The 16,425-nt window shown below is 40.8% G+C and overlaps 1 protein-coding gene across 1 annotated transcript in view; it reads left to right on the forward strand.

The window, feature by feature from the left end:
* LOC308652829 (serotransferrin-like) overlaps positions 1 to 13,616 on the forward strand; it is a 30,907-nt gene extending 17,291 nt beyond the window's left edge. Inside the window, exons 11-17 of the mRNA XM_081300896.1 lie at positions 305 to 334; positions 1,537 to 1,692; positions 3,422 to 3,551; positions 5,685 to 5,749; positions 8,947 to 9,116; positions 10,495 to 10,684; positions 12,128 to 13,616. Coding sequence (XP_081157022.1) covers positions 305 to 334; positions 1,537 to 1,692; positions 3,422 to 3,551; positions 5,685 to 5,749; positions 8,947 to 9,116; positions 10,495 to 10,684; positions 12,128 to 12,162 — 776 coding nt within the window. The 3' untranslated portion in view covers positions 12,163 to 13,616. The remainder of the gene's footprint in view (positions 1 to 304; positions 335 to 1,536; positions 1,693 to 3,421; positions 3,552 to 5,684; positions 5,750 to 8,946; positions 9,117 to 10,494; positions 10,685 to 12,127) is intronic.
* The last annotated feature ends 2,809 nt before the right edge of the window (positions 13,617 to 16,425 follow it).

The following is a 16,425-nucleotide window of genomic DNA, read 5'->3' on the forward strand; positions in this document are numbered from 1 at the left end:
GCAGGTGGGATTCTTGGCAGGTCTTTCAGTTTCCAGAACTCATGCTTCTTACTGCTGCCTGGTTGCAGGGATTTAAATATAGTCAGCAGGCACCCCTTTGCGGTCTCTGTTCAGACAGAGCAGGAAATGTGAGATTCACAGTTTGTGGATAGATTTTGGAGGCCAACAGCTGAATGAACTTGCTGGGGATTTGGTGACATGTATAGATTTAGCTGACTCTTTTTTGTTCATAGTTGCTGCATGAGAAAGGCATGATTTTCTAATCTATATGTGCTTAATGCCTTCTTCATTTTATTTCCTGCAGAAAGCGCCAATTGTAAATCACCGGAGGAAGGTGAGTTGGAATTGGTACCCTTGGGGATTATAAGGTAAATTCCCCTGTTTGGGGGAAGGGGTTGGTAAGTTTGAAATTTAAATCACAAGTAGATAAGGCAATGGAAGAGATAAATTTTTAGAATGCAGAAGTGTTATGGAAGGTAGTAATTAATAATGCTGGTTATTTCTTTACACTTGCCATGACTTGTACACAGGATTTCTCATTTAATCGTATAAGGCAGGCATCTTCTAAGGATGCACAGAGGACCCTGGGGCTCAGAGAGCTTACAGATTGTTTAGGACATATATCTAAAAAGCAAATCCCACAGCTTCCCACCATCTTGAATTACATGAGACCTGCACATTTTTAGATAAGAGAACTATCCAAGGAACCTTGCTTATGTGCTCCTTAAAGGGCTGAGAGTCTTACAAAGATAGGTATGCAGGAACAGGAAATTACCTGGCCCCAGGAACCCAGGCCAACCTGGCTCTTGCCGGGGCTCTGGCTAGAGGTGAATCAAGAAAGATGGGGCAGGCACAAGTTAGAAAATCTTATACCAAAGTGAGTACTGGGCCTTGTGCTCAGGTCCCTGAAGGTCATATTCCAGATGGCTGTCCATATGTGAGTCTGTCCTTGTCCCTTCTGCTGAGTACAACCTCCTAGTCCCTCCCATCACTCAAGGAGTCAAGCTCTTTAGCAGATCTGGAAAGAGCCATTCTTATCCTGTGGATAGTAAATATTATGTTTTAATTACTGGTCTTTTATTACATTCTCCCAATGAGTGTTAATTTGTGAAATGTTGGGCATTACATTAGCTGTTCAGTTTCCACTCCTCTGATATAGTACATTGGAGGGTGAACTGCTGTTTTTTCACTTCAATGACTTCGTGCATTTAGGAAAGGGTTGTATACTAGCTATTGCTTTAATAATAATGTATTCTTAGTATTTGAGGGTTTGTGTTTATTTTTTAACTGATACCTAAAAACATAAAAACTCTACTTAATAATGGGGTGTGGTTATCATAGTATTTTGTTTTTGAAGTTCAGATTCAGCTTTTCCCTACAGAATGCCTTGTCCTTCACCACAGTCAGTTATTGCAGAGATCCTTTCAAGATACTCTGAACGATTCAGGCCATCTTTGCCACCATAGGGAGATGGTGGCTTTAATTGGAAGCAGACACTTTGGAGGCTACACATCCTTTTTGGTGTCTTTCTTATAGGATATTATGCTGTGGCAGTGGTAAAGAAATCAGATGCTGATATCACCTGGAACTCTTTGAAGGGCAAGAAGTCCTGCCACACTGCAGTAGACAGGACAGCTGGCTGGAACATTCCCATGGGCCTGCTCTATAGCCGAATCAACCACTGCAGATTTGGTGAGCAAATCCAGAGAGGGACACACTGGAAAGAAGGGTCCTGGGGAAGAGGGATGCAGTCCAAGATGCTGTGGGCCCTGGTTCTATGGAAGTAAAATTTGGTAAAAGTAAACTTTAAGGAAATATCAGAAAGGACTAGGAGAGCTGAAGGGCTGGGGAGCTGGGCCAGGATGGTGCATTTCAGTCATACATCATGGCTTCAGTGAATCTATGTTTACTTTTATCCCTCCTGAAGGGGACCAGAGGAGTGCAGACCATGGTAGGCATGGTCAGGAGGGCTCCTTCCTTCTTTCTGTTCCATTATTCCCAGGACGAGGCTTCCATGTTCAAGGCCACCCTATGATCCATCACATTCATGATCCAGGCAGCCCCAAGCACCAAGGAGTTAGAGCCAGATGCTGTTGGAAAGAAGCCTTTTAGGATGCCTAGTTGATTACTTCCGCTAACTCCCCATTGCTCAGAACTTGAGTACATCACCACTCCTAGCTTTAAAAGAGAAATATAATCAATCATTGGGTGTGTTCCTATATCAAATAAGACTAGATATTTGTTACTAAGAAACAAAGGGAAATGAACATTGGATAGAGAGCTAGCAATCTTTGCCACAGGGGTTTTGGACAAGTGTGGGTAGTCCTAGGTCTCTGAAGGTGTTAGCAGTCTCACTGAGTCACTGACCAGCTCCTAGGGTTCTCCTAAGGGGTAGATCCCAGCTTATTCTCTGTGTCCTCTGAGCATCATTAGGTAGGAGTTTATTTCTATCTCCTTAAACTTTTCGGTGTAAAGATCCCCAGAGCAAATGCTTTGCAATGCTTTTGATTTGCACTGTCTTCCTGAGTACTTCCTCTCTGCCGCCTGCAAATTTGGGCAACTCCTTAAAATGGAGAAGCCTCTAAATCTTGTATGTGGGGACTGGAGATAGGAGCACATCTCTGCACCGGGGTGCTTTGGGACACCTGTTTGGCATGAAGCAAAGTGCAGCTGTGGCCACATTCAGAAAGCTTGGGCTCCCTATCAGCAGAGGACTACTTACACTCTCTTGAGCCTCCTGGTGCATTTACAGTCATGGGTGAGCAGCTGAACTGCAAGGAAAACTCTCCATCCCTTTCTTGAGCTTGAAGACATAGGAAAGTCTCTCCTAATGAATAGCAGGGAGAAGGGATATCTGAAAACAGATGGCACAAGCTCATGAATCCCATTTCTTCTCTCTTAGGCTGGCGGTGACACCATCAAGGTGCTCAAGGGCATCCCCTCCACCCTGAAAGGCAATATTCATAAACTCCTTTTCCCAACCTCATTAAATTTCCTTTTAAAACCTATAGCCTAGGGGCTGGGGACGTGGCTCAAGCGGTAGCGCGCTCGCCTGGCATGCGTGCGGCCCGGTTCGATCCTCAGCACCACATACCAACAAAGATGTTGTGTCCGCCGAGAACTAAAAAATAAACAAATAAATATTAAAAAAAAAAAAAAACCTATAGCCTAGCAATTCTGAGTTGGTGGGTGGCAGATCACAGAATGAATTAATATGTTCTCTCTTTCCTAGACCTTGTGGCCCTATTATGTGTTAGATAAGAGCTATTTATAGTGACTCAAAAGAGCTGATTTCTTCTTCTTTTTTTTTTTTGGGGGGGGGTGTTGAGGATTGAACCCAGGGCCTGGTATATGTGAGGCCTTGTATATATAGACCAACTGAGCTATATCCCCAGTCCTGATTTCTTATCCTTCTTTGCAGATGAATTTTTCAGTCAAGGCTGTGCCCCTGGGTATGAGAAAAATTCCAGTCTCTGTGAGTTGTGCATTGGCCCAAGTGTTTGTGCTTCCAACAACAAGGAGACATATTATGGCTACACAGGGGCTTTCAGGTGAGTCTTTTAATCCTAACACAACTATAGCAACATCCCAACCTGACCAGACTCCTTTTAGGAACTAAGGCGAGATTCTCAAATATTAGTTCATTAAGTACCATATGTATTAGGGAAGAAAATTCTGCAACCAAATGTAGAACTGTTTGTGAAGGGGCACCAGGCTTCTCGAGGGCACTGTCTGCCAGACCTGGCTGTCTATGACTTCTAGGTCTGGTTTATCAGTTCTCACTTAGAAGTTTGTCCTCCAGGAGACATTTGGCAATGTCTAGAGACGTTTTTGATTGACAATGTTGGGAAGAGTGTGCTATTAGCATCCCACGGGTAGCTAAACATTGAATAATGCATAGGACAATACAATAGAAGAAAGAATTATCTAGTTCCAAATGTCACTACTGCCAATGCAAAAATAAACCTTACTCTACACTGAGTCAGGAGTTTGGCTCAAGCTCTTCCATGCACCTTGGGGGAAGCCTAGTACTAGACTCATCTGAAAATACAGAATAGTGAAGTACATAATTTCTAAATTTCCTCACTACATTCATACTTTATAGAATGTCTATCATTTTTTAAAAAAATATTTTTAGATGTTGATGGACCTTTATTTTATTCATTTATTTATATGCAGTGCTGAGAATCAAACCCAGTGCCCACCTGTGCTAAGTAATCACTCTACCACTGAGCCACAACCCCAGCCCCAGAATGCCTGTCATTTAAAAAGAGACACCTGTGTACCTTACTACATTACTACTTTTTAGCTATGCTTTCTGCTTCAGGCCTCCTGTCATCTTGGTAGTTCACAAATCCATGAACTACACATAATGGTGGTATTATACTTGAATTTCCCAGTAGTGGAGGGAAAAACAAAGGTCATCCCTATTTTCCAGTTACAGCTACTATGTGAGTTAACAGCAAGTTCTATTCACACTCCAATTATTCACATTTCTAATTGTACAAAATGGAGTGCATTGTTTTTATGGGGACTTAAGAGTTTGGGGGGACTTAAGGTATAGTACCCCTTTGACAATTACCTTATCTTTTTCTGATGGTAACATGTTTGAGAATTATAGGTCAGGAGAAATGGCTCAAACTTTGCTTACATAATGTGCCTTGAAGGCTTCTTTGTTCTATAAATAGCTTATAAAACATTAAGTTATGATATAAAACATATCAAACTAACAGATTCTGAACACAAAAGAAAATGAAATGCAATTAATACAGGGCACAGCAGATGCCCATTTTTTCAGCTAGTTATCCCCCAAACTCTTAAACAGCTGCAGGAAGAATCAGGTTATTTCCCTGAGGAAATAGGGTCAAGGAAGCTGGAGAGCAGCACTAGGCCTATCATATAGGAATCTGATCCATCTGTATCTTTTGAGTAGGGCCTTGTGCAGATGCTGGAGCACACACTAGTTTGTCGTGTGCTGTGCATTTTCAGAGAATTGCAGTAAAAAGCAATAACATATCCACATCATGCAGAGTTAATTTTGTTAGTATGTTTTTGGGGACTTAGAACTTCTTGGGGACAAGAAGCTTAGAAGCTCAGACTTGTGGTTCACAACCTCCAATACCTTGCCCAGGGCTATGTGGATTGAGATTTAGTCGAATTGAGTGCCTTCATACCAGGTTTTGCCACATTCTCTGTATTTTTCAAATAAATGAAAACAAAATGTCCAAAAAATGTCCAAATTGCTCCCCGAATATTAATTTTTTTGGAAGGGATGAAGGGTATCCCAAATTGAAATTTCTAATGGTTTCAGTTTCTCACAAATGTAGTATCAGCATTTACATCTTCCAAAATCTGAAGTAATGAAGTTTTTTGCTCACATTTCATATACTGGGGAGACATTACCTCTCTGGAAAACCAGTTCTCTCTTCCTTGTGTGGAAATTAGGAAAAGGATGCAATCTGTTGAAGAAACTGTACTAAAAACTCATGCTTAGTTGGTGGATCCATGGTTATATCATTGTACAGCAATTTAGAGCCTTTTGGTTTTTCATTCCTTATGTTGCTTAGCAACAGAGAGGAAGTTACCATTGCTGGTATCAGCTGGCTATCCTGGATCTATAATGTGAGTGACATGGGTCGGTCTGACCACCTCTCTTCTCTCTCCCCTTGTCTGGACCTCTGCAGGTGTCTGGTTGAGAAGGGAGATGTGGCCTTTGTGAAACACCAAACTGTTTTGCAAAATACTGGTGGTAAGTGCACATACTTTTGTGTCCCCATAAAATCTGGATCACTAGAAAAAAAATTGATATGCAGGGATGACTTTGGAGAAGTATTATAGACACTGACAGGATGCAAAGCTTTAATACGTAACCTGGGTCTTCAGTGAAGAGAGAAGCATTCATCTGGATAGCACAATAATAAAGCCCATAGTGTTCCCAATGGCCCTAAATCCTCCCTGTCCACAGCTTCAGGCCTGGCTCTCCTTTTCCCTAAATACCTTAGTGCCTATTTTCCAAGAACAAGGCATTCTCTTAGATATCTATTGTACAGTTATCAGGATCAGAAATTTTACATTACGTGGATTTCATCCCATATAGTACATATTCAGGACTTGTCAATCATTCCAATAATGCCCATGATAGCTATATTTTTTTATATTTTTCTGCTCCATGCACTGAGAAGGCCTAGAGATAATTACATACCAGTAGCAATGAGCATCAAGATATTGGCTTCTAAATTCTATTCTCTGCAAAAAGGAACCAGAATTCCTTGGAAGGACTCAAAAAATGACAGATGCATATCTCTTTCTCTCAAAAAAATAAAAAAGTGATGGCATGAAGCAAAACTTCAGGAGACAATTGGAAAGACCTCCCACCATCAGATCCGGGAATTTTGAACATTCTAATAAATAATAATAGCAGAAGAGGATAGTAACACACAGAGAATGAGGTAGGAATCAATGAAGTGAAACTGCTCAGACAAAGGAGGGAAAGCTCTTCCTCATCATAGAATGCTAATTAACAAATGTAGAAGGAATAGGAAAGACAGAAAAGCCCAGTATCTCTATTTCACAAGGTTTCATTTTCAGGCAGAGTACCCCAGCCTTGTAGGCTCAACTTGCATAAATCCAAATTCCTTGTCCTTCTCTCAGAGTTCCCTTCTCTTCTCATAGTCTCTATCCCTATAGAGAATCTTGTTATACTTCCTGCCAATCACAACCAGATTGAGCCTGTCAGTCAGTCTTATATTATCTCTCAAAAAATGTGCTGTGGTAGGTTATGGTATAGAAGAAGCAAGACACAAAACCACATGGGCTCTTGATTTTATGTGTATATGTGTGTATATGTTGTAATCATGTGTAGTAAAAAGACTAGATGAAATGTAATCATTTTGAAGGAATATGCTGTGGAATTATAAATGTTTCAAAATTTTCTTCCAGACACCATATAGCATTCTACAAATTCTTACAGACATGCATTACTTTGATCTTTCTAGAAATAAAACAAGTCTTCACAGACTCATGCTGAGCACCTCACTCACTGCCCTTTAGAGCTTGGCCATCTCATCTGTTTGGCCACACTGCCCAAGATTCTGTTCCGGAATCACCAGGCACACACTTGTTCCTGAGTCTTCCCTGTGTTATCCTTTCCTTCCACATAGAAGGATCCTTTCTCCACCTCTCATCGTATGCATTATACAAAACACACCTAAAACCTTGCCTCCTCCGACTAGTTTCCCTAGTCGATCTACTTTTGAAGCCCTGGTTCTGAATTTGCACAGCATTTAGAGTGTGCTCCACAAAATTTAGTGTCTGGATCTTCACTCTGGATTATTTGCCTTTGGTATGTGTGTTATTTTCTTAGCTCCAAAGACCGTTCCTTGCAAAGGGCTGAGACTATATAGTATTACTCAATAAATACTTGAATTTCCAAATAGAACAGAACAGATTTGGATGGAAAGCTGATGGATTCTATTTGAAAGATGTGAATTTTGACCAATAGGCAAGAAAGGGAAGGAGAAGTGTTAGCAAGTGCTCAAAGGTGTTTGTGTATCTTAGGGTTGTGGTGAGGAGGGCATTTGGTTCATTCAACTAACATAAAAATGCACAAATCCTTTGAACTAGCTATTCTATTTCCAAAGTAAAATCAAACAATATTACTCATTTTAACCCAACTGTAGTGGCAAAAAAATAAATCATAAACACCCTAAATGTCCATTAATAAAGGAATAGTTTTTAAAATTACTGCCCCTTCCTCTCCACATTGCTGTAAACCCAGCAGGTGCAGGGGCGCATGCCTGTAATCCCAGCAACTCCGGAGGCTGAGGCAGGAAGCTAATGAATTCAAAGCCATCTTCACCAACATAGCGAAACCCTGACTCTAAATAAAATATAAAAAGGGCTGGGGATGTGGCTTAGTGGTTAAGTACCCCTAGGTTCAATCCCCAGTATAAAAAAAGAAAACAACTACTATGCTACATCCATACTAAGGACTAGGATATGGTAGTTAAAAAGAATGAAATTGATTAACATGCTGACACAGATGAAGCTACCAGCTGTCAGTGGCTTATATTTGACAAGATCTAATGCAATGAAAAATTATAAATATGTAACATCTTATAGACACAGTAGAGGTAAAGACATATAACAAGTATTGGATTGAAACAAAGTGATATAAAGGATTAGAGCTACAGTATATATATTCCAAAACATATGAGCATGATCTCTTGTATTACTTGCTCAATGAAACAAAGAAAATTAAATGAAAATGAATGAAATTTAAAAAGGTTGCAATCCCATATTATGGAAGGGAAATAAAAGTTGGTAAAACACATTTGAGAATTACCTCAGGAGAAGAAGCTGAAACCTTGAGAATGGTGTGTGTGTGTGTGTGTGTGTGTGTGTGTGTGTGTGTGTTTCAAAGAGAGTACAGGAAAGATTGAGGCAAGAGGCTGAGATAAGCCAGGACCTGCACCACATACGCATGTGTGAATTAGAACAAGTTACAGGGGAGTCAGATGGAAAATGCTGGTGGAGATTGCAGAAGTGTCCCCTGGGGAAGAGTTTCTGTTTGGAGATGCCATTTATAGCACAGATCTTGCTAAACCTGGCTCAGAACATCATGTTCTTCCTATGCTAGAGCAAGAAATATTGAAGGCTTTGGAATTTAATAAAAATGAGGACTTTTTTTTTTTTGGAACCACATCTTTCTCACCTGGCTGGGGAGGGAAGATCAGAAGAGGGTAGTCATAAGTAGGTCCTGGTGTGAGCCGAGTATCACCTTGTAGACCAAGTTGAGTGTCCCTTCCTCTCCACATTGCTGTAAACCCAGCATGTGCATTTCTGCTGGCCAGAGGGTCCAGATCCTCCCCACCCGAGTGGTCAGTAACATCCTCCCAGTGACCAAGGCCATCAGCTCAGGCTGATCCACTTTCTTTCTCTATCCAGGAAATAACCCTGAGGAGTGGGCTAAGAATCTGAAGGAGGAAGACTTTGAGCTGCTGTGCCCTGATGGTACCAGGAAGCCTGTGTCTGAAGCTGAGAACTGCCACCTGGCCCGAGCCCCGAATCACGCTGTAGTCTCACGGAAAGATAAAGCAGCATGTGTTCGCCAAGTGGTATGAACCAGCCAGTCTCCTGCCCTTAACTCCTACATAGATACAGATTGTTTGTGGGAGTTCATAGCTAAGTACAACCCTGGCTCAAGCCTTCTATTTCTGAAAACTAGAATTGAGAGGCCATGAATTATGGACCAGAATCTCAGTTTGGTAGCTTCCTGGCTGTGCCATCTTAGTTATATGGTTTAACCTCTCTATGCCTCAGTTTCTTCATTGTAAAACAGGAATAGCAATACTTAAGCCTGCCTCTCAGTTAATATGAGGATTAACTGTTAGATCCAAAGGGTTTAGGAAAATGTGTGATCCATGGGAAGTGCTCCAAACATGCTAGCTAAGCAGTTATACAACTGGACCTCTCAGGACTGGCACTTCTGTCTCTCGATCACTGGGAATAAGTCCCTGTTTGATCCTTGTGTCCTCAGGACCACGAATATGCCTTCCTGCTCCTCTTAGCCTTGCTTAGGGTACCCTTCTTTTCCCCACATCTGTCCTTTATAAAAGTGAAGAAGATTGATCCTGTTTCCTAGCAAGACTCTTCAAGTCTTGAAGAATAGATTTCAATTGCTTTTATTTAGGCAGACTGGGCATGATGCTCGATAGTGTGAAGAGCACAGGACCTCTATGCTTAGCAAGCCTTCCCTATGGGGAGGAAAACCATGTCAGGGCCATTCTCAGAGAAGAGAGGGGCTGCTTGAGTGTTCTAATCCTGAAGACCCCTCTATAAGTAAACATCACCTTCCTCTTAGGTGATGAGTCTTCAGTACTTTTTTCAAGAAAATTAAGAGCATATCTTGAAAAGTCCTAATGTTCAGAAGTGCATGAAAACAATACTGAGTATGTAATAATGACCATCCCCTGGGTGCTATATGGAATTCTAAACTTTTTATAGTCATCATTTTACTTATAGCCTTAGAAGGACTGGAGAAGTTAAATGGCTGGCCCCAGATAAGACTAGAAATGCAATCAAACATGAACTTTGAACAATGACCTCTACTACTCCTCTAGGAGGGGTCATATTGAACAACTTCTTGGGCATTGAAGAACATGTTATTGTCCTCTCATTTCCTATAAGCAGCCCCCAAGGGACTTGGGCAATGAAGCAGGGGAAGAGACCAGAGAAGGCAAGAGTGGGTGGGTGGAAGGAGGGACATCTCAGAAGAAGCTAGACAAGGCCCCTTACAGAGGACTTGCATAAAATCCTGGAATTGGGACTTCAAGTGGATAAATGGTGGATGAGGGAGGTGGAAATTCCCGAGGCATATCTGTAGCTTCCCTTTGTTGCTAGGACTGATTCAGAGCTTTGAACCTCCTCTGATGCATGTTCCCAGCTGCTCAGGGCCACAGGTCCTTCCTCACGTTATTTTCTGTCTTTTGACAGGCTGAGTTTGGAAGTCATGTATCGGACTGCTCGAACAAGTTCTGTTTGTTTTCATCGGAAACCAAGGACCTCCTGTTCAGGGATGACACAAAATGTTTGGTCATACTTCCAGATGATACCACATATGAAAAGTACTTAGGGGCTGAGTATGTCACAGCTGTTGGAAACCTGAGAAAATGCTCCACCTCACGTGAGTAGGAGGAACAGCATGAGAAAGTTGCAAATAAAGCACAGTTGTGGGTCCTGGGGTGGTGGATGCAAAGGAGAAGTGGAGTCTGGCCCTCAGGATGTGTCCCATGGGAAAAATGAAACAGTAAGAGAGCAATCTAACCTAAGCCCAGAACATATGATAGGTCAGCCTGTATGAGCAGATAGTAAGGGGGACAGAGGCCCAGGATACTAAGATAATGAACTTATTGGACATCTTACTTCTAAGAAAATGAGGAGGTTTATGGGTATGAGCACACGTCATTGCTCTTCAGTAAACTTTTTATTAGAGTTGACTTGCTCAGTATGGTAGCCAGTATCAAGATGTGACTATTTAAATTTAAATAAATTAATATTGAATTAAATTAGACTCCCCCTTTTCTTTTTGACGGTAGTGAGGATTGAACTCAAGGCCTCGTGCATTCTAGGCAAGCAGTCTACCACTGAGCTACACCCCAAGCCCCAAACTGAATTAAATTAAAAAATTATTTCCTTAGTCTTACCCAACCACATTTTAATTGCTTGGTAGCCACAGGTGACTCCCTATTGGTCAGCAAAGAGAACATCATTGCAGAAAGTACTTTCAGACAGTAAGGCTCTAGAGATAAGTTCTGGTAATACAAAGTTGCCAAACATACCACTCATCTGGAACAGGTTCTAGGAATTGAGATGGAATAAAACACACCTCTGCAGTGTAACTATCTGTGGAATAACCCAATCACTTGGAAGCATCTGGAAGATGGGGGGGGGGACGGACAAGATGTGGTATAGGGTAGTTATTCTTCAACTATAGAAAGTGAATGTATAGAAAGTAAATGAATCTTGGTCCTGATGAAAAATGTGTCTTTCCAGGCCCTAAAAAAAAAAAAAAAAAATCCTGATTCAGCAAGTCTGTGCTATTTCAGGATGACTATGCTTTAAAAATTGGCCCATATAATTCTAATGTAAGCAACATGGTCATCCAGGGCCATGGTTACAAAAATCAGGTTAACATTTACTTAACCTGTGTCCTGTTAAGGAAGGTTGTCTGGCTTTGTATTCTGCCTCCATCCCTAGTCCCAAGCACAGAAATTGGCAGATGCTTCTTGCTATGTAAGTTCCTCACCTGCTTAAAGAGGTCAGGCAGAGGGCAGACTTCCAGGGTGACCCTGCCCATAAGAAACAAGGTAGGGGGATGCTATACAGCAGGGAAACCATGTTAAAACCTTTGTAGCTTTGGTGTGGTGCCTTCCCTGAGGGAGGCATAGGTGCTGTGCAGGCAAGTGGGGAAGGGCACTGGGGGAATGGTCCAGTATGTCACAAGAAGAGCAGGGCAACCAGTCTGAGTACCTGCCTCTGTGCTATGCTTAACTGTCTATTCACTCAATGGTTCATAAAGAAATATAAGTTCATTCTGAATTTCCTATCTCTCTGCTCTGCTCCACAGGACTCCTGGAAGCCTGCACTTTCCACAAATATTAAAATCCAAGAGGTGGGGCTGCTCCTCGGATGGAGACGGGAGCTCAGGTGACCCGTGGTCTTCCCCTGATCTCGCTAGCTTGAGGGGCTTGTGTCAACCGTGTTTGTCTTCACAGCTCTGTTGTCACATGCATAGGTCACAAAATAAAGACTATTGTTGATTTTATATTTCAACAACTTCATTTTTTTTACAAATATTTCCACCAGAAGGATTTCTTTATCTATCTATGTGTGCAGCTGAACCCTTCCTTCTGAGCTCAAGTCCCATCTAGATTTTCCCTGCAGTTCTGTGTGGTGCCATAACCATATCTCTTGGGTCCACCGCATGAAGGAACATTTTCTAAAAGGGTCTGTGTGTTCATTATAATACAATCAAATGTATATGCTCCTATGTATGCGCACATATGTGTTACCAGGGAAGGACAGGAAGGATAGGGAGTGAGTTACAAAGATCAAGTGTTCAGTGAGTGTAGAAATGAGTATAGAGGACTTTACTTATTTTTTTAGGCACCAGGGATTGAACTCAGGGGCACTCAATCATTGAGCCACATCCCCAGCCCTTTTTTGTATTTTATTTAGAGACAGTGTCTCACTGAGTTGCTTAGTGCCTTGCTGTCGCTGAGGCTGGCTTTGAACTTGAGATCCTCCTGCCTCCGTCTTCTGAGCTGCTGGGATTATAGGCATGTGCCATATGCCTGGATTTATTTTTATATTTTGAATGCATCCTATCTGACATAGCCAAGGTTCTGATTCTAATTTGATTCTTTGGCTAAAAATCATCCCTTGGGCAGTTTCTGCCATCTCCTTCCCTTCTCATCCAGCTTCCTCTAAGAGGGAGGCTCATTTTTCCTTGTGTCATTTATTATTATTGAATGAACACACAGAAACTCGTCTTTGGCTCCACCCACTTACCTGAAGCTACTCTGGTGAAAGTCAGCACCACCTTCTCACTGTTAAACCAACTCAGTCATTTCATTCTTGAACCTGTTTCCTGCACATGACACAGTTGACCAGACCCTCCTCCTTGGGACTCTTTCCCTTAGCTTCTTGGACATGACCTCTCTCCTCTGCTTTGATTCCTACCTCTCTGTTCATTTGTGGTCTTACTGTAGGCTCATCCTATTTATCTTGGAATTTTGGGGAAATCTTCCTGGAGTGCTTCTCTAGATCCAGTGCTCCTCTCACTTTCCAGGCCTTGCTTCAACCAATGCTAATGACTCTTGGGCACCCATATTGGGTCATTGTAACCCCAGCCTCCAGTGTCCCCCAACACACTGATTCCACCTATTACCAGTGGATCTATATTGTAGAGTCCTACGGTGATCAGAAACCCAACAAATCAAAATCTAGGCTGGAGGTGTAACCCAGTGATAGAGGGCTTGCCCAACATGTGTGAAACCCTAGGTTTGATTCCCAGCATTACAAATAAAACAAAACAAAAACAAAAAACAAGAGAATCATCTGTCCTTCTCCCTTCTGTTGCTTCCCTAAATTAACTATTCACATTGGCTGAAGACACTGTCATCTACTCAGTCATTCATGCTGCAGACAGAGGTATCAATCTCATTCACCATTTTCCTCCATTCCACATCCAAAGTCTATGTTGATTCTGACCTCTAAATAACTCTCCACTTGCCCCTTTTACCAACTTCTACCACAGCCTCACTTTCCATTCAGATGCAGAATTGCAGATAAGGGGTTTCTGCACAAAATCTTTCACACCTCTCTTAATCCCAGGAATTAGGACTCTGGGTGTGCTTTGCAGTCCAGACCTGGTGTGAACCTTTTTATACCAGCCTTGATTCACTCTGAACCTATCAACCCTCAGCCTATTGAAAAATCACCTAAAGTCCACCATTACCCCAGATCCTATAGTTTCAACTTGTCCTTTGTTGGGATGTGGTCTGTCTCATTGTAACAGGTCAAAAAACCTAATTTTGATAGACTAACAGAACTCTTAGGCATTTGGGCTAGTACAACAACTTTTAGTGTCAAGAGTCGCTCTGGAAATACACACCCTTAAGTCCTGAGCAAGAGATACCTAACAATTATTGTGTCCCACAATAACCTGGGCTTTATGCTCAGATAAAAAGGAGACTCCAGGAGTAGGTGTCACCCAGTGGAGTTGAGTTACACTTACCTGTTCCTTTGTAATCCTACCCCTTTGCCCTTCTTGGGATAGAATGTTCAATGGAATCTCCCCTTGTGTGTCCCCTGTATAAGAATAAAGAATTCCAGGGGTTCTCTCTCTTTTTCCATGGACCCCTAAGGTCAGAGAGCTGTCCTGGATTATTGAAAAGGTACTTCTGTGTGTTTGTGTGCTTTCTTTGCCATTTTCTTAAGTTATTGAAGTAGTCAGATTTGTGAACCCAGCATAGGTCGCCAGCTGGGATAGATGGCAATAATTCCGTACCCTTCCACCATCCTTAATTACTAAAACAGGATAGGCAGATGTTACTGGGCAGTGGTCTTTTATACATATAACCAAAAGCTAACATGTGCCTATGGTAAAGAAACATTAATTACTACCAACCTTAGATCACAGTGTTTTAGAGCTACTGGCCAATCCAATTACATAAGAAAACTAAATAAAGTGTAATATTTAAAGAAACATCAAAATTTCTAGTGAGAACTATATACTAGAAAATCCATAAAACAAATAATAATGTATTAAAAATAAAATTAAAAAGTAAAATAAAATTCAGTAAAATGGAAGGAAAAATTGAGATACAAAATAAATTTCCCTTACATAAATACGAGTGAGTTAGAATAATAATGTTTTGTAAGAACAAGTAAAATGCATCACTAAACACATGAAAACTACATTTAAAAGTGATTTAAACCACACTCAGTAAAAAATAATACAAAAAAACATAGTACCTTGGATAGGAAGACTCAGTATTGTAAAGATGCCAATTCTCCCTTAATCAATATACAAGCAATTTTTTAACTCAAGAAAATTATAGTACTGCTCAATTAAAAAATAAACATGAGACAGTTAAGAAAAAGTCTGAGAAAAGAGTAATGATAGTGGACCAGTTACCTCTTCCATCTATTAAAATGTATGATAAGCTCCTGGACATTTGCATTAGGGATCATTTTTTGGATATCAAACCAAAACCTCAGGGCACAAAAGCAAAAATAAACAGGGCTAGGGATATAGCTCAGTTGGTAGAGGGCTTGCCTAGCATGCATAAGGCCCCAGGTTCAATACCCAGCACCACAAAAAACAAAACAAAACAACAGAAAAAGCAAAAAATAAATAAATGGGACTATATCAAACAGAAATACTTCTGCACAGCATAGAAAACAATCAACATAATGAAGTGGCAGTGTGTAGACTGGGAAAATATATTTGCAAATCATGTATCTGATAGTTAATATCCAAAATGTATAAGTCATACAACTCAATAGTAGAAAAACAAATAGTCTGAATAAAAAAAAATGGTCAAAAGAACCAAATAGACATTTCTCCAAAGAAGAAAAATTGCCAACAGGTATATGAAAATGTGCTCAGCATCATTAATGATCAGGGAATGCTAACAAAACCACTATGAGATATCACTTCATGCCCATTAGAAGGCTATTATCAAAAAGTCAAAAGATAACAAGTGCCAGTTAGGGCATGAAGAATGGGAACTCTTGTACACTTTTGGTTGAAATGAAGATTGGCACAGTCATTATAAAAATGATAGGAAGAAAGAAAATTAAAGAATTCAAAAGAGAACTACCATACGACCTAGCAATCCCTCTTTGGGTAACACCCACTGATGGATTTTTCTGAAGAAGAACCAATGGTTATTATAAAGGAGCAAAGTGTGTATGTATGGAGTTCTCTCCTCATTATTAGTATTGCAGGGAGTAGTTAAGAGATTGCATTTTGATCAGGCAGGAAGTGAAAGAAAGATGTTAAGATCTGTGTTTGGATGGTTAATAATATGACTTAGGCAAAACCTTTAAAAACTGACCATGGCAGGAAATACAATTTTGAGCATTAGTTTGACCTTGTTTGCAATTGATGCTAAATCATCAATTACAAAATTCATAAAAGTTGGTTAGAATAGCCATTTTAGCAAGAGTGACAGAGGTAAAGCTAGGAAGGTATGTTTGTGTTGGAAAGTAGATATGGAGCGGGAGTTAGAACCATAAGAAAGAATTAGAATGTGGCAAGATCTGATATTTGTAATTGATGATGGTAATTTATAATCAAGTGATTTATTTACTTTCTTAACCCTCACATTTTAAACATCCTTCCTTGATCCAGAG

Source organism: Spermophilus citellus (genome assembly GCF_964194105.1).
Source record: "Spermophilus citellus genome assembly, chromosome: 7".
Lineage (NCBI taxonomy): Eukaryota > Metazoa > Chordata > Mammalia > Rodentia > Sciuridae > Spermophilus > Spermophilus citellus.